Source organism: Akebia trifoliata, chromosome 7 (genome assembly GCF_017979445.1).
Source record: "Akebia trifoliata isolate Shusen 1 chromosome 7, ASM1797944v1, whole genome shotgun sequence".
NCBI classification, from domain to species: domain Eukaryota; kingdom Viridiplantae; phylum Streptophyta; class Magnoliopsida; order Ranunculales; family Lardizabalaceae; genus Akebia; species Akebia trifoliata.
In genome coordinates, this window is record NC_141381.1 from 31,335,788 (window position 1) to 31,355,061 (window position 19,274).

A 19,274-nucleotide genomic window follows, 5' to 3' on the forward strand; every position below is an offset into this window, starting at 1 on the left:
GGTATACAAACCTACGATTCTCGAATTTGTCCACGTCAGGGAGTCAATTGAGTATGTCACTTGGCGAGTCATATTATCAAGAACTCTTTCATATATATTCAAAGGAAAATGCTGAAATAACATTGATACTGACATTCACACATTGCTCATTTGGGCGTGTACAAAATCATAGATGCTTTTCATCGAGATGAGTGAGAAGCACCTATGATTCTGTGCACTCCAATGTGTTAAACGATGTCAATTTCAATGTTACTCCAATATGACTCATATTCAAAAATAAACTTCCTTGGACACTTAGCTGATAAAAAATCTAGAAAATTGCACTCGCACCTCTTTAAAATCACATTAGTTAGATTTTAAAATTACAAAAATATTCATGTAATCTTCAAAATCACTTTTTCATTCATTTTTATTTATATTACGAACAAGCCACCTCAAGGCTTGGATAGAGAAAATAAAACCTAGTCCTTACCGTAATAAGGGTGTGACCTTCCTTTAATTCCTTTCAAAATTGCACTTGGAGTACATTTATCAAATGAGTCGTGCTGGAGTGACACAAAGGTAAATGCTGTGGTGTTGTGCATATTACCGTAGATGCTTTTCTGCAAGATACGAGTAAAAAGCATCTACGGCTATGTGCGTGCCACCACATCATTTTTGTCATCTTTGTCTCTCTGTTTGTGTCATTCCAGCATTTTCCTTATTAAATTTGTCTCGTAGGGCAAAAAATATCAGCATTTTGATGTTATCAGGGTAATCGATGAATGGGCCCTGGCTCATCCTCTAAGCAAAATAAAAATAAAAAACTTTTTCAAAACATCAGCACAAACTCTTTAAGCTCTATTAAAAAACTTTCTATATAGAAACTTAGAACTTTGATACATTACGAGGAAGGACCATCATATCTACACATGATGTGCATATAGTGCAAATGAAGCAAAATCAAGAACCATCCAGAAAATTAACTGGCCCAAATGTTGGAACTCCTCACCAACTGATGTACTAAATTCTTTTGGACGGTGAGACAAGCAACGATTGCGTAATATCTCCTGGTTGAGACCTACCGACTAGTGTTCCAATCTGCTGATATACTGCACAATGGCGTGGGGAACAGAAACCTCCTAACTTCTCTGCTTTTAATACTTCCACAGTTTGGAAGCGTCAGGCTCTTGAACAACCAAGTTGGAATCTTCGAGGCTTCATTTGTCCATTCAATGCAAGTGCCAACACATCAAACTCCTCTACGTACCAGAGCTCAGACACTACAGCCTGAATGATATCCACACAAAAAATGCATTTTCTCTATAAGGTACAAAACCAAGGTTCTATCTCAAACTGAATTACGTAAGTTTGGAAAAAGAGGAAATAATTCCTGTCTATATGGGTCCTACCAAAACACTCTAGGTCAAAATTGGACTAAATCAGATGATCATATCCATCCAATCTAGACTCTACTGGAGATGCAAGCATTGTTTTCTCAGCCAGTCAAAAGAATGCAATAGAAGGATGGGTAGGATCAGAGCTGATTGGGATTGGCCAACTTTGTCAAAGAGATTTACTATGGGTAACCCTCCAATGGTGATACCCAAGCCAACCCCCCCCCCCCCCTCTCCCCTCTGAATGCCTGACACTCAGACACGGGAAGAAGGCTACTTGTCGCCCTCCCATCTTGACATGTGTTCCAAGAGATACAATTGGAAACAATTCAATTAGGGTATGTTTGATTGCACATGGAAAATAGGGTGGAAAATGACATTTTTCAAGTGTTTGATTGCATATGGAAATGGAAATTCATTTTCCACTCCATTCCAAAAGTCCACTAAATCATGGATTTCACTTTCCCACCCATATGGGTGGGAAAATGAAATCCACCCATATTTTCCATCCTCAATTCTTCCCTACCACCACTACCACCACCACCACCACCATTACACTAACCTCATCATCGCTGCCGTCGTCATCTCCGTCGCCGCCGTCGTCATCTCCATCGCCGTCACCGTCACCGTTACCGTCGGCTCCGTCTCCGACCACCTTCTCTCTCTCTCTCTCTCTCTCTCTCTCTCTCTCTCTCTTCTTCTTCTTCTTCTTCTCCTTCTTCTCCATCACTCACCTCCTTTGGCACCACCACCACCACCACGTTTTCCCCCCATCTTCCTCACTTACCTCCGTTGTCGCCACCGCTACCGTCGCCGTCGCCGCCGCCACCGTCGCCGCCACATCCTCCCCTTTTCCTCTTCCTTGTCATCTTCTTCTTCCTCTCCCCCTCCTCTCCTCTTCTTCTTTTTCCTTCTCCTCTTCTTCTTTTTTCTCATATTTTTTCCATGATTTTATCCAAGTGAAATCAAACAATGGAATTTGATTTTCCAACCCTACCTATTTTCCACTACTAATTTTCCATGGATTTCAAATTCCATGGAAAGTGACTTTCCATGCAATCAAACATACCCTTACTTTCAAATATGTCAGTCATCAATGCTTCAAAACAGAAAACTACCTGAAATCCACGGATTCGATTGTTTAGACGCGTGACCAGCTCGTGGAAGAATTGGAGTTGATTAGAATACTTATGAAGCTCCTGTACACGAACAAGATGAAACAACAAGTTTAGTACCCTGATACTATGATTTAAGAAGCCAAAGATACACCAAATGTATTATGAGCAATGACAAGTGATGAAGATTCATGGTGTCAGGAATGGAAACATTGGAAGGCTTTACATGTCATTTAACACATTTGTGCACATATACCACAAAATGAACAAGAACATCATCCTCATCAAAGTTTTATCATAAACATTTGGGGTTGGCAATAAACAAGAAAGGAGGTTAAGAATAACTATCTAGTACATCGAAAAGGAAACAAAGGAAGGAAAAAAAATCACCCCTTACCGACTTTTAAAAACTGCAAAGATGGATCTTTCATTGGTCAATTGCATTTCTTTTATTTATGCATTGCAAACAATTAAAGAGCATTACCTCGGAGGAAATTTTTGGGCGCCTTAAAAGCCTTGCAAATGAAGTGTGAAGCAAAGCAGGATCATACTACAGCAAAGAAACAAACACATATGTTAACGAAACTAGCTAGCAGAGAACTTGCTGTGGATGTCAGAGAAAAACACCTAAGCAAACCCATATGAGAGGCTAAGAGGAAGATAAAACCATCGAACCACTAATATGGTCTACCAATATTGATGAAAAAGCACACATGCAATGATGCAAAGTAACTACTATTAAATGACGATGAGTTCCTTGCATAGCGTAACTCATTTTCTCTTATACCAAAAGACGACAAAATTAGGAGAATGTAACAAACAAGTTATTGATCTCCCTTGAGCAAGAGGAGAAATATAAAGGAGAATTCCTCTCGATCTTATTCGTATAAGACAAGGTGGAAGGAGTCAATGTGAACTAATGGATTATCATTCATGGATGTCAGACGTGAAAGGATCAATTGACTCCAGATCTGGCGCAAATAGAACAAATCAGATAGTTGTAAACTACATCCACCAATCTACATGTTTTGGATGGTCAAAGTATAAGTGTGGCAAATGTTCCAGAAAATCATTCATTGGGTGTACAGTCATTCAGATCAACTTCTGATGTGGATCTCCTAGGTTGGACCCATCAAATGCTGGATACTTTACACCTACATGAGCACCACTCATGGACATAACATAACACCATTGGGACCAGCCTTATGGTCCATCTGAGTGTACTTTAAATTAAAAATTCCTCTTTAAAAATGGATCAAGAAATAAGAGACTTGACTAGTTCTGTCCTTACAAGTTGCTTTTCAGGTGCACGTGGGAGAGCTTTTCTCAGTTCTGCACGAATGTCTATAGGATCTGTCCCTGAGGTTACCTACACATGAAGATAAAGTATTGTTAGCACAGTGAAGTAGCAACTGAAACAAATAATTAACTAGTATCTATAGTTCTGGATTTAATCGACAAATATTTTAATGGAATGATAAATGGCTTGAATCTTATCTAAATTTCATAGACTATGCAACAAAGACATACCAACACCAATACACTAAGACACAGTCCCCCACAAACGCAATGTGCCATTGTATCCATTTAGTTTATTCAATGGTTGCCATACACTGTCAGACACGATCTCCCACAAACCTTAATTTTGATTTGACTTCTAGTAGAAAAGTAGAAGTAGAAAGTTCTACATAGAGAGTTTATTAATTGAACGAGGAGTTTATTAATTGAATGAGATGATTTTTTAGGAATTGAAAACCTTGAGTGGTGGATTGCTCATAAACAGGTGGGATATGGATCCCTATCTTTGTGTGGATCTGGCCCTGCCGATCCTCACGATGTCCACCCCAAGGATTTCATTGATAATCTAAAAGATGTGATTGATTTGATAAGTAACAGCTACAACAAAATCATGCACATTAAGAATTGGTCATGAGAGTGACATCCAAAAGAGAGTTTAAGTAAAAATGGGAGCACCTGCCAGCATCCCAGAAGCACGCCTGTTGAGGTCAAAACCACTCTATCTAAGACGATTTTCAATGGGCATAGAGCCTCTGCAACCACTTTTACTGCATTTGCTTCAAACTCAACCTGAAAGAACATAAAGGAGGTCTTAACGCAATTAAGATCGTATTTTATGAATGAAACAGATGTCACTATCTGAAAGACCCCAAATTCCAGTTACCTCGACTTCAGTAGCAGGAACAGCTTCCAAATGATGTGAGGCATGAAACATACTGAAGTGATATAAACTAGAGTTCTGGAGCCAGATTGCTGCACAAGACAAGAGGAAGCATGTCATCAAATGATAAGACAAAGACCCAACAGAATAAAGTTATATAATAGAACACTCATAACCTAAAATCAACCTGTGATGGTCTTTAATCATAATAATTGAAACTTCTACAGTTCAACTCAAATTACAACATTGGAGATTCTTTCCTTAGAAATTACAAGAAATAGAAAAGATTCCCCTACCTTGATCAAAATAGGGGAGAAATATATCCTTTACAGCCTGCCTGCAACAAGCCAAGTGTGCATGTATGAATCAAGCGTCCAACTTTGGAATAACATAAAAAATAGAAAGAAAGATTTAAAAAAAATAAAATTGTCACACTAAATCCATACTTACATTGTCTCTTAGGCTCTGTTGTGTTTGCATCATGTAGTTTTCCCAAAAATATTTTTATAGGAGGTGGTGCTTGTGTTACATGAAGGAAACCAGATTGCAGATGCTTTGGGCAGGAGAAGCAATTTGGAATCAATGGAACAATTCATTTTATGTCTTCTCATTTACCTTATAGTGCTAGAAGATGGGTATGCCTTTATTTAGATTTCCAAAATTGTAAATGAGGGGGGGGGGGGGGTTTGCCCCAAAATTTATGTAAATTGTTTCTCATCTTTATTTCATCTCTTTGCTTGCTTAGCAAAAAAAAGGAGCAATTACATAAATTATCTAACAATAACGTCATAGACAACTAGATCATGAAGGGAGGGGGGGGGAAGGTAAATGAACACTTACGAGATACGACCTGCGAATTCTGGACTCAGATACAGAACATTAGCTCGAACAGGAGGATTTGCAACCTACATACATAAAGAGATAAGGCATTAGTGGAATCTCGGGAAAAAAAAAACATGTTTAGGATATTCAAACTAGCTAACTATTTTCTTGTAATTACTACCTTAAGTATAGGTGTAACAATCCCATCCTTCAGAGCAAAAATATCTGATAGAGACAACGCCTGAGAAGTTTCTCCACCTTGAAGAAAAACCGCTCCTTTCTCATTCAAATCCTGTTCCATTTTATCGTATAATCTCAACCGTCGTTCCGAATTCGAAATGGAGGGCACTGTTAGGAATTTAATGTTAAGTTACTATTTAGGTTCCCTGTGAAATGAAGCATAGAACAAACACACTACAAAAAAAAAAAAAAAAGTTTCGCGAGTCATGCATTGAATATGGGAATTTAACTCCATGATATCTAATTATCGGTTGTTCCTCAATAGTGTAGTGGTAGAGCAGTAAGTTGTTAACTAAATGGTCATAGGATCAAATCCTACATGGGAGAGATTTGATTAATTCAGAATGAATCATTGTACATTGAACATTAACGAAATTCTATACTTGAAATATATAACATGTCACATTAGTGAAGTTTTGAAGAACAAACTAACACACTCTAGTTGGCTTTGTTCCAAGTCTGATTAACTAAGCTCCCCAAACCCAAATTCCAGAGTCAGCAAGAGAATCACTTATCATCATCTACACTTTATCCTAAATTCCAGAGTCTGATTAACTCTATTTATTAACCATTTGTGCACACCCCAAGAGTACCCATTTTCTCCAATTAGGGCAGCTTATCGATCTTAATTGTTCCAATTTTCACCCATAGAAGCGTAACTATGATTCCTTTAATAGAGATCATAGATTACTGTTGGAGAATTTCTTAGATAACAAAACTAATTCTGGAATTGTAAGATACTGATTTGGCATATAAATTATCTAATTTATCCACACAAAAATTACATTTTTTGTTGAGTTACTGGGGAGAATCTAACAGAAAATCTAACTAATTAGCATTAATGAAAAAAAAAAATCAAACTAAATAGATTCGAAAAGAACATTGAATGTTCTCACAAACTTCGGTATCAATTTCAGGGGGAGTTGATTGGAGATTTACCTGAATTAGTGGATCGATAGTTTTCGGAGGAGTTTCGAAGGGCCATTAGAAACCCTAAAAGAAAGAGAAATGCAGAAAATAACCAAATCAAAGTAACCGTTTTGCCATGGCTCCACCAATTTCTAACCCAAACCATTGACAATCAGAGAGAGTCTCTGTGATTGTTTCTTACTGAGAAACAATTATAGAAAGAGTCGCGCAGCTGCTGGAGTCACGTTTACTTGGGACTCATATTGCACAACCTGACGTGAAAGTGATGCTTTCACTCGTATCTCGAGGAAAAGCATCTAATGATTCCCATACATTTTCACGTCAAGGTGTGCGATGTGAGGTCCAATCTTGAAGTCACTTAGAAATCACTAGACTTCATTAGGAAGGATCCAAACGACGGATTTTTTGATGCGGCGTGGGTGGTATGGGGCAAACTGTTGTGTCCTATGTATGAACAATGGAGAATCTTCGGATCACCTTCTCCTTCATTGCAATTTCACGTATGGAATTTGGGTACATTTCTTTAAGTTGTTTGGATTGTTAATTTGCTTGCCCAAAACAATAAAGGACCTCTTCACATGTTGGTTGTCAAGTGGTTCTTCGTTTGGTGGCGTGAAGAGGTTGCTATGGAGTATTACACCATTCGCAATATGTTGGGGGGTGTGGCGGGAGAGAAATAACCGTATTTTTAAGGGAAAGCAAGAAGATGGCACAGAAACGATTATTTCCATCTTGGGCCTTTTGTTTTATTGGTCCAAAGTTTTCAAAGAATTTAGGGGGATCTTCTTCGAGGATTTTATCTATAATTGGGATGGGATATTGTGTATTTCTAGTGGATAGCATCTGATGTAAGGTCCTGCTAGGTTAGTCATCTCGACTGGCCTAGTTCTATTTTTTTTCATGAATATAATGCTATTTATCAACAAAAAAAAAAGTGTCCTTTCTTTCTCCTTACTTATCACAATTTTGAAACTTTAGAAGGCTTAAGAGTACTGAGTCTGTGTAGAGTGAGCTTTAATAATTCTTTCCTCTCTTGCATTAATTTCCCATTCTTTCTATTTTCACACGTTCAACAATGGCGGATTGGTCAAATCTTTCTGATGATTTGTTGTTGGAGATATTAAAGCGGCTTACCATCAATGAAGATTATATTCATGGCGATCTGTTCTTTTATTTCCAAAGAGACCACCTCATCACTTACCATGCCAACTTCCATGGTTGATGCTACTCTACAAGAACGAAAACAACACACTTCGTGGTTTTTTCAATCCATCTGACAATAAGGTTCATTAGTTAGAGTTCACCGAGGCTCGTGGCAAACGTTGCTGCGGAGGATGGTTGGCTTTTTTGGAAGAGAGCCTAGTGATTTCATTAATGAATCCTGTTACAAGGGCCACACCGCCCGTGACAACAATTCCATACATATTGGATTTCCGGGTTATGGAAATTGGTAAAAGAAATGAAATCCTTTTACATAAGGAAGGTCATCTTGTCCAAAAATCCTACTCTCCCTCCATGATTACGTTACGATGGCAATATTCGGAGATGTGGAGAAATTGGCCTTCTGTAGAGCAGGAGATAAGAAGTGGACTGTAATAGAAGAATCTATTCACACTGCCTACTACGACGATATCATATATTATAATGGGCAATTCTATGATGTCGATCACCTGGCAAGAATTGTTTCTTCAAAAATAATTACGATCGCACTTGGACAAGAACTTTTAGGGGAGCTCTTGTTGATCTATAGGCACAACATATTTCCTTTTGTTATATATGAGGATGGCGATGAAGGTTATTTCTATGAAACATTATTCTTCAAAGTTTTCAAGCTAAATCAGAATCAAAAGTTGGTCGAGATGAAAAGCTTAGGTGATTACATGTTGTTCTATTGGGTTATAATTGTTCCTTGTCTGGACTTTCCTGGATGTAAAGCTAATTGCATCTACTTTACTGATGATTTTGTGGAGGGTGACTTATATGCAAAGGGCAAAGTCGGGGGGGTCATGATCTAGGCATGTTCAACTTTGAGGACGAAAGTGTAGAAGAATTTCCATGCCACATGGAGTACTCTAGATTAATTGTCGAACGATCCATCTGGATCACTCCATCACTGTATTAAGTAATATTTTTTTGGTTCTGCTCCACCAAAAACACTTGTTATTCTAAATTTTATGATGAATTATGATGCATGGAGATCCATATTACTTTGATTCATTTAATTATATGTGTTACATATAAAGTAGTGTTTCCTTCTTGTTTTCCCCATTTTTGTGTGTGTGTAGAATTTATGGGTAATGGTTTGGTTCATCAAAAGAATTAGAGGCATTGTTTAATCTGTACCATCTCTGGACCTCTTAAAAGAGAAAGTCATAGTAAAAAAAAAAAAAATGGAGGTAAGAAAAAAACAAGTCACGGTATAATCATGGATGTGGGGGAGGCAAATTGAATTTATGACATTGCTTAGTAAGCAATTTCATTATTAGAAATATATGTTGGACACCCCAAATTGGAAATATATGTACTTGTTGAACCCAGAACAATATAATTTTCAATGTTTTGAAGTACCCAATTTCATAGCATGTAACACCAAATCATGATAGAAGTTGAACGGATCACACATCGTCCTTTCCGATTACAGGTGTGGATTATCAATTTAACTTCTGCAAATCCACATAATAAACAACATAAAGCAAGAAATATTAATAGTTGAAACAGACCTCCATTTAAGTCGCAAGTTGATGCAAAGGAGGAGGGCAAAACCACCCAAAACTGAAGCTCAAGCTCAATTTCCTTATAAAAAAAGATACTCCTCAACTTTGTACGACTGGAATGAAATTCTATCTCAAAGAGGCATAAAATGAAAATGTTTCTATATCAGCTAAAATGACATCGTTAACCTTTTAATTATTTTTTTCCCCTCAAAGAGGCCTTAGATCAATGGATGGTGTTTCATGAAGTAGTGACCCAACCCCAACTTTTGTTGGTCCTGAACTAGATCACCTTATACTTCTCTTGGTGGCTAAGATGGGTATGTCCCAAATTGGACTATGTTTCAAAGTGAACAACAAGTATTTGCATTTTCCATTTGACTGTAGTTGCGATTTTCCGCTCTACCTAGAGATCTGCAACCCTTCACCTGAGGTTGTCTTCTAATCATCAGATTCCTGTTGGGTGTGCCTACACCACAAATCCTTTAACGCTCAAGTTAATCACAAAATGATTTTAACAGAGTTTTAGGAAACCAAATTTTTATGTATCTTAGATTATCCATTTGCATCTTATTTATAGAGGGTGCGATAAAACCCTTTTTTTAGAGCTGTCCTTATTTGATCTTATCCCAACTAGGTAACTTCCCTTTGATAGTCTCTTTCCCTTCTTTTCAGGACCCTCTTCATTTGGCAATTTATGGATTTGAATCCTTCCTAAAACAATACACAAATCCCACTGAATCAGGGATTTGGCGCAATCCGTATGGCACACTATGTGGGAGTACCCCCAACCTTATGTTTTATGCCTCCGAACGAATATTCTCCTGACAAACTAGAGCTAACGGCTCGGATACTAGTTTTGCCATAATAGAGCAGAAAACCTTAAGCTCTTGTTGTTTCGAATCCCTAGGACCAGAGTTATTATAGTGGTTTAGGTTTGTGTGAATCCTTTATACACATGTCATCGCCCTAAGGCTCAAGGATTTTACCTCTCCATAATGCCCCCTCTTGGAAGTTGGGATGTAGTCCGAGCTTCCAAGAACCCTCCTTTTATTAATTTGAAATCTATGATGAGCTTATAACCTATACATATGAGCCCCTCTACTGCTCCCATTTGCAATTACACCAAGCGCTTGAAGCTCAGTGCCCTTCTCTGGTTGAGTGCTAATCGTATAATGATGACCATTTTTTGATGGTTGCATGTTCCTAAGTTATGCAATTATTATCTAATCCGCGTGGCACCTTTTATTGGTTTGCTTTCGTAAACCACCTTTTACATCACATGGGCGTGTACGAGTTAATACTTCATCTTCCAAGCAGGCGACCAATTAAGGCCTCTTCCCACATGGCATTCCTCTATTGATTCATCCCAAAAAATGAAGTGCTCAGTCAGTTCAATCCCTTTGCACATTTATGTGTGAAGATAACTCATTAAGAATCATTTTCCCCAGACCTTCCCATCCGTTGGGTTTGAACTCATGTCTCGAGGAATTTAACCTTATAAAATCCTTTTTTTTTCCCTCTTTTACTAACCTTTGTCTCTTGGTTTAGCAACTCATCTTCTTTGTGAGCCTTTTTCTTCCATTCAAGCCCTTAAGAGTCTTTTTTAGCCAAATTTCAGGCACATCCTTCCAAGGTCACTACTCTACTTTTGTTTTCAATTCTCGAGTACTCTCCTTCTTTTCATCATCGCTTCCTTTTTTCTCCTCCCCTTTTCTTTTTTCCTTAGTTCAACCTTTTCAGCCAAAGTCCCTTTAATTTTCTAATTTTTACCTATTTCCTTCCACTCTATGTTTCACCCTAAGTTTCCAAATTCTTCCAATGGGAAGGAAACCACGTGTCCCTCCTAGGCCCTATATGGAGGATTTTAGAGCTCTTTTCAACATATTAGATTATGTTGCCATGAAGTGGGTGTCTGAGATTGACCTAAACGAGGTTTGGGAAAATGGCACCATTGTCATTTTTTGGGGACAATTCTGAGTTAGACTCACAATCTCACTCTCTCTTATAACCCGTAAGGTCCTAAACTTCAATCAAAAGGCTCCTGGTCAGATGACCTGGAATTTCTACAACCTTATTTTATGGTGGAGCTGGTGAACTTTCAACTCCCGTCAAATTGATAGCTCATGTTGATAGGCATTAGAGCCCTCTTTAAATTGACTCATGCCTTTTGAAGGTTTGGTTATTATTATCTTTTGAAAAGGAAAGGGATGGAGACTCGCCTTCAGTTCCCTAGAATAGATAAGAGTGGTTTTCTTATTTGGTAAGTTTGATTGGTTCTTGGGAATATAGCTATGGGCAATCCTCTTCTATCATGGACAACTACTACTTCAACCTTACACGTAAGGGTTCCTCGACCTTCCTCAGCCAGACGAATTCTTTTGATATCTTTTCTTCACTCCATTTCTTACTTTCTTCTCTTTCTTGACTTATGTTACATGTCCCAAGGACAAGAACCCACCACAAGCTCTTGTTTTCTAAGTCATTCTTCATAATAGGATGTTGAAGAATCGCTTACTTCCGAGCCTACTCAGTATCTACCCATCTCTTCTTTCCCTCAAACCATCACTAGGCAAGTCCTTCTACTCCCATCCAAACCTTTTCTTTCGCCTCAACTTTTAGTGTTGACCTTGGGAAAACCTCTCCCTCTAACCATGACCAGCTGACTCTCCTAGCCACGATCACTTAACAACTTAAAGTTTGAACTGTCGATGAAGAAGAACATGACAAGAAGAAGAGATGTCTTCTAGGCTCCAAACTCTTAAGCCTACCCCCCTATAACTGTCATACTGCCACTTTTCTAACCATCACTACCGCTGATACTCCACCTACCACTTCTGACTAGGAGGTAAAGATCCTCCTCTACTCTGGTTAGGTCTCAATTTGGGGCTAAGGATTAGATCACTTCCATTGGCTCAGACGGATAACCTATGAATAAAAAGGAGAAGAGAAATGTTTTCCTAAGGGAGCAGGAGGTGGTAGTGGTTCCTATTTATATTGTATTGGGGGTCTGCAGGGACCTCTTTTTTTTTTTTTGATAAGTAGTATTGTATTCAAGAAAACAAAACCAAATCGGTCGAGTTGACCAACCTGGACAGACCTTACATTACAGTACTACTCACGTACAGATCTACAAATCCCATCCCACTTATACAGCAAATCCTCAAAAAACAGACCCCTAAACTCCTTATGCACTTTGGACCAACAAAAGATAAAACCCAAGATAGACATAATCGTGTCCGGACAGTCCTTTTGTTTCCCCTCAAAGATACGTCTATTCCTTTCAAACCACACCCCCCAACAAATTGCAAACGGTGTAATAGTCCACAACATCCTCTTTGTGCCGTCAAACGCATGGCCAATTGACGACCAACCAATGAAGATATCCTTAACTGATTCCGGTAAGCATGTTGAGACCCCATACAACTTAAAAAAATGAGTCCAAATACCGTGCGAGAACTTGCAATGCATTAGAAGGTGATCTGATGATTCTCCACTTTCCATACATAGCACACAACAACTCGCCCCGCACCATCCACGCCGCATCAAGAAATCCGTCGTTTGTATCCTTCCCAAAGCCGCCGTCCATGTGAAGAAAGCGACTTTGCTTGGCACTTTTGGACCCCAAATCAAAGTATGAGGAAATACAGAATCCCCATTATTGCACAAAGAATTGTAGAAAGAGCGTACCATGAATCTTCCTTCCTTGCTTACCGTCCATATTCTCTCATCTTCTCTTCCCGTGTGAAGCTCGATACTCGAAGCGGCTCCAACTAATCTCTCAACTTCTTGAAGTTCCAACTCATTGATATCCCTTCGAAATCCAAGATCCCATGCCCAATCTCCACCCATGACTCGTCGGACGGATGTGATTAATTGTCCTTTCTTCGAGGAAATAGAATACAAGGTTGGAAATACTTCCATTAGGGGCCGATTGCCACACCATGTGTCTTCCCAAAACCTTACTCGGTTGCCATGTCCCGTTCTGAATTTTATTCTCATATTAAATAGTGGGATGATCTTCATGATGCCCTTCCACAACCCGCACCCATATGGTTGTCTGGTTGATCCGCTTTCCCACCCCGTCCGGCTCAACTTGTATTTGCTTTCTATGACTTGTTTCCATAAACTGTTCCCATCGTTCCCAAACTTCCATAACCACTTTCCCCTCAAGGCCACATTCATCTCCCTGAGTCTCCTCACGCCGAGGCCACCATGCTTCTTAGATGAGCAAATCTGTTTCCAATTCACAAGATGATGTTTTCTGTTTCCAACTCTGTCATGCCATAGAAAATTACGAAACAACTTGTCCATCCTTAGCTCTACACTTCGAGGCATTGAGAGAAGAGAAAGAAAGTATATTGGAATGCTAGATAGAACACTTTTAATCAAAGTCAATTTACCTCCCTTCGAAAGGTAATTAGCTTGCCACGTTGCTAGCCTTCTTTCGATTCTTTCCACTATCGGGTCCCAAATTGCCACCCTCCTGTAGGGGGCCCCCAGAGGCATCCCTAGGTAGGACGAAGGGAGACTGCCCACCTGCCATCCTAATGAGGCTGCCAAAAGAATTGCACATCTAACCAAACCGACCGGGAGGATCTTACTTCTCCTCGTGTTAACTGGGATACCTGACATCGCTTCAAAGCAACAAAGTAGACCGCCTAACCTCCTTGTCTGATCTATGGAATCATCCAAGAAAACTAAAGTATCATCTACGAATTGGAGGTGCGAAATATTAACCGTGCATACTCCTATTGAGAATCCTGAAAAAGAACCATTCGCTACCCCTCTATCCATCATCTTACCAAATGCTTCTGCCACTATGATAAATAAGAAGGGTGATATAGGGTCCCCTTGTCTGAGACCTCTCGTACTCCGAAAGAAACCGTGAGGCGTTCCGTTCACCAAAATTGAATAAGAGGGCGTAGTCACACACGCCATAATCCAAGTGATCCACTTTCTATCAAAACCCATCTTTCCCAACATAAATTCCAAGAATTTCCAGTTGACACGGTCGTAAGCTTTCTCAAAATCCACTTTGCACACCACTCCCGCTTTCCTAGATTTTAGTCTAGAGTCGATGCACTCATTTGCAATTAGGACTCCATCCAGAATCTGTCTCCCTTTGACAAAAGCACTCTGATTACACCCTATTATACCTTGAATGACCCCTTTCAATCTTCTGGCAAGGATGCTTGTGATGATTTTGTAGCTTGTATTCACCAAACTGATGGGCCTCAGGTCTTTGATGTCTTCAGTTCCTGCTACCTTTGGAATTAGAGCTATGAAGGTACAATTGGAATCACGATCCAATACACTATCTCTGAAGAATTCATCGATAAGAGCGATGAAATCACACTTGATGATCTCCCAACAAGTTTTGTAGAACTCCACGGGAAATCCATCGGGGCCCCGTGCTTTATCGCTTTTCATACTTGAGATAACTTCCCAAATCTCGTCTTCTTTAACGAGTCTTTCCAACCATTCGCTTTGTAACTCCGAGATTCTATCAAACTGTAACAACTCAGGTTTCGGTCTGTCATCAGCTCCATCAGTATACAGATTCGAGTAGAAATCTACAATTCCCTTAGCAACCCCTTCTTCCCCTTCCAGCCACTCCCCATTCACACACAACCTTGTGATGTGCTTATTCCTGTCTCGAGCATTGGCCATACAATGAAAAAAATTTGTGTTGCCATCCCCTTCTTTAAGCCATCTGATTCTAGATTTCTGCTTCCAACTGATCTCCTCTAAAAGTGCCAACCGCTGATACTTCTCACGAAGGTTTACTCTCGTTGTCTTGTCGTTAATCGAAATCGGACTCATCTCTTCCATACGATCCAAATCTTCGATTCTCACAAGGATATCCTTTCTTTGTGCATCCACCCTACCAAAAGATTCTTTGTTCCATTCTTTTAATGTCTTCTTTAAGGCCTTCAACTTCTTCCTGAACACCTCCCGTGCTGTTCCTACAAAAGAAAAGCTCATCCACCATTCGGATATCAACTCCTTGAAGTTGTGGTGCTTCAACCTTCTCACGAGCCTAGTACGTTGCACCCTCCTCCGACCTTTTTCTAGCCAACCCTCCAATCGAGAAGGTCTTCACTTTGAGGACCCTAGAAAGTTATTTCGCACCCTCTGATGCAAATGTGGCTCAGACCATTATGGAAGTCGACTTCTTTTCCTCGAACAAGAGGGTGGTTTATGGCTACCACGAGAGAAATCAAGTCTCTTTCTTGGATGGGGCTTGACCCTGGTAACTATTCTAACCTTCTTTACTTATAAATTTTCCTATATCTTTTTTGTTCCTTATTTTCCTCCAATTTATCCTTATGCCATATTTTTTGTAGGTGCACAACAACCTTTTACCCTAACCCAGGGGAAGATCGATTGCGTACAGTTTCTTCACACTACCCAAAGCCTCCCCAGAAACCAAGGACAATGTGATATCTGGCCTAAATAGTTAGGTCAGAGAGCTCTAGGGCCAATTATAGTAAGCCAACGAACATATATAATTAAGGAAAGAGAATTTTCCTTGAGTCCTCTCCTTTGTTCCTACCACAAGGGTGATGAATTAGGATCCATCCCCTCAAGTGGTAGGGTGGTATCACTCGCATGGAGTTTTTGCACGGAAAAGAAGGAAAGAGAAATGAAAAAAGGATGTTCATGGCTTGAAGTCCATTATTTTACAATGGAATTAAAGGAGCTACAAAATTAAAATAACTTCAAATTTTCAATGGGTAGAGCTAAGAATCCAATAGAGCAAAGATCGAATATATTTCTTCAAGTTCTTCTTACAATTTTGACATTGACACTTTTACTCTTAGAAAATAGAAAACAGAAAAAAGAAGGCAAGAATCTAAAAAAATGGAAAAGTCTTATAATCCTTTCCAGGACCTCCCTATTTATAGAATTATAAGGAGGTTCTATTACAGAAACCCTAGGAAAAAAAATTCCCCTAAAAAGACGGATGTTGGAGAAATGAATCTCTTAGATGATCAACCTTTTGTCTTTCCTTTCTCTATTGCTTGTGCTCCAATGATTGACCAGATTTTTATCTATTTCAGACACCAAATTGAGTAGGACCAAAGCCCCATACAATAGTACTAAAGTCATAAGGGAGAAGAGGCATTCAAATCAAGGAATTGACATCGCCACGCATTTATTGATATGGGCGGGTCTATATAGTGGCTTCTATATTGAGGGTTTATGAGGTAAGGATTGCTCCATGCCCTTATAATTATAACCAAGTTCAAACAAGTTCATGTGTTGGCTACAATTGGGGGTCTTACCCTTGGCCAAGTGGGTTTAGGGGTCAGGCATAATACATGTGACCATATGACAAGACATTCTATGAATCTAGGAGTGCAGCATAAGGCACATTTTTCTTTACTCACGGTAAACAGCAAATAAGGTACCATATCTAAGCCACCTAATTTGATTTTAGTTTTTATGAGATAAATCTTGAGATCATTGGGCTAAATATTTTATCAATTATCTTCCTCTATTTTTGCCTAAAAATCCATGTCTTTCCCAAATTCAAATGTGTTCATATATTGTAAAAATATGATTGTTAATAATAAAGGAAAAAAATAATAATACTTTGTTATTAAATTGTTCTAAGATTCATAAAAATAAGGTATGGAGTAACAAGAACTGGAACAATCATTTTTATTGTTTTGAGACTCTCAACTTGATGTTTAAGGCAGAGCATCAAATGTACAACTATGATAGGTGATAAAATAGAAACCCTTTAGGGATCAAAATGGATCCCTTGCTCTTCCTCATATGTGGTTTGAGACTAGTGGTTCGTTTGGAACTTTTCTGATCTCAAAGGCTCAAACCACATTTGAGGACAAGTACAAAGCTAGTAAGGAGCATGTGGGGGCAAAATTGCCCCCCCCCCCCCCCCCCACCCCCACCCCCACCACATTATCCCCCGACATTATCTTGAGATAATTTTGTATTTTCAACTAACTACATGCCTCATCCCCCCTCTCCCTCGGTTTTTGAAGATGACATTGGCACTTAATTTAGCCTTCTCTCACAGACTAATTGAAAAAGACCTAAATATTATTTTCTTTAACTTCCAACAAAAAATCTCTTGATTTCTCCTCAAAACCATTCATCTTCAAGCTCTTCAACTATACCACTAACTATAGTTTGCCCCCACTAGAATAAAATCCTGGCTCTACCCTATTTGAGGCTCTCCACGAAATACATGGTTGACTTAAGAGGAAATAAAAACATGCACACATTCCCGGAGATTAGTACTAAATTTCTTGGGATCAGTAACAATTTTCTAGAGAAGTAATTACGAACTTGATGGAAAGCCTCAAACCTCCTTTGAAAGTATTGTTTTCCTTTTACTTAATAAAGATATGATGGTTATAGCATTTAAGTTGTGGGCCCAAAATTCGCTAGACCCAACTGAACCAATTCTAAATTTATTTCAAATTTCTTTTTCATACTTTATACAGACTACAGCTAAATTATTGATTGTAGGAGAAAACAAGACCAAAGGGGAATGATGGGACACTGTACTACCATTATGCCCACAATAGTTCCAACTCTTAACATGGGGTGCACATGGTCCTTGATCCGTATCGATCAATCAATGGGCCCCACCTGGAATAAGATTTTCTGGCCCAAAATTAGCACTGATGGATAATGCTATTATATATGATCAACGAGTACACGTATACATGGAACCGGCTACATAAATTCAAATTTAGACCCATTGAATGACCCATTTATACCTCAACCAGGTGAATCTGCCAATGGATTGAGAACAAGCAGATTAGGTTTGGATCAGATAAAATCCTATTTGATATAAAAATTATATTGAAACAAAGTATATACGCCCATACAAGGTATGTCGAAGCGCATCACTTCGATTCCAAGCCCCAAGGATTAGTTTCGAGTCTTTAAGAAAGTCAAATTCCCTTTGAATATCATGGAGAAAAGAAGATTTGGAATTCAAAGGAATGCTTTGAGGAAGCAGTCCTCGCCTTTACTTCACAGTAAAGGTGGGTGCTTTTTTGGCCAATAATTTACATACTCCCTCACATTTTTATAGAATTGGGACATAATTGATCCAAACCAAACCAAATCAAGCCAATAGATTATCAAACCAGATCCTCATCGTAACCCAAATCCTTGCTCTAGATCTGAAATTAGCATATTAAAACATGTTGGATTTTGGGTATGATTAGATGTTGTGGCAACACTAGTACTTAGGCTCATTGATTCCATGAATTGGTCTAAACCATTTTTTTTTTTTTTTGACCTGTGTAACAAACAATAATATGGGGCACATGAAATTGTGTGTGAATCAACAAGGATTGCCTTGCAAAGCTAAATATTCGTGAGTGACCGATAGCAAAGTAGTACTGTGAGTGAAGGGTGAAAAGGACTCAATCGAAGAGTGAACTAGAACGTGAACCCATAAGCTTTAAAGTAGTGGGAGAGTAGGGCTCTGACCACATACTTGTTGAAAAATGAGCCGACCACTTCTGTAGATTTTACTTATAGATGTTAGATTTTAACATTTTTCATCATGGCGATGGACTCATAGGCTGTAGAAGATATTCAAATTTAATGACTATAAATCACCAATTGGGTTTAATTTTTGGTATTTTGGTTCACCAAATTGTGGGGCAAACATGGTGTCAGTGGACCACCCAAAGGATTGGTTGGTGGCATTGTTGGGTCCTTTGCAGTTTGCACTAATCATTATATAATAAATGACTCTGCGTTTCTTAATTAATTGTACAAAAGAATGCAATCAACTAGACTGATCAAGCTGATTTTGGGGCTAGAAGAGAGAGAGAGAGAGACTTGAACCCAAGAACTAAAAGTTCTCTATTTTTTTCAATGTGGACAAAAAAGGTCTCTGGTA

At 38.9% G+C, this 19,274-nt stretch overlaps 2 protein-coding genes across 2 annotated transcripts; one reads left to right on the plus strand and one right to left on the minus strand.

Moving 5' to 3' along the window:
* Positions 1-832: 832 nt before the first annotated feature.
* LOC147399043 (uncharacterized) lies at positions 833-6,888 on the minus strand. The gene is made up of 10 exons (XM_086448447.1): positions 6,672-6,888; positions 5,674-5,840; positions 5,511-5,575; positions 4,967-5,007; positions 4,674-4,762; positions 4,466-4,579; positions 3,783-3,860; positions 2,976-3,041; positions 2,495-2,575; positions 833-1,269 (listed from the first exon to the last, which is right to left on the minus strand). The coding sequence occupies exons 1-10, from the start codon at positions 6,805-6,807 to the stop codon at positions 1,162-1,164; spliced, it is 945 nt and encodes a 314-aa protein (XP_086304573.1). The 5' UTR covers positions 6,808-6,888; the 3' UTR covers positions 833-1,161.
* A 1,303-nt stretch (positions 6,889-8,191) lies between these two features.
* Positions 8,192-8,677, plus strand: LOC147399044 (putative F-box protein At1g65770). The gene has a single exon (XM_086446784.1). The coding sequence runs from the start codon at positions 8,192-8,194 to the stop codon at positions 8,675-8,677; it is 486 nt and encodes a 161-aa protein (XP_086302910.1).
* Positions 8,678-19,274: the final 10,597 nt, after the last annotated feature.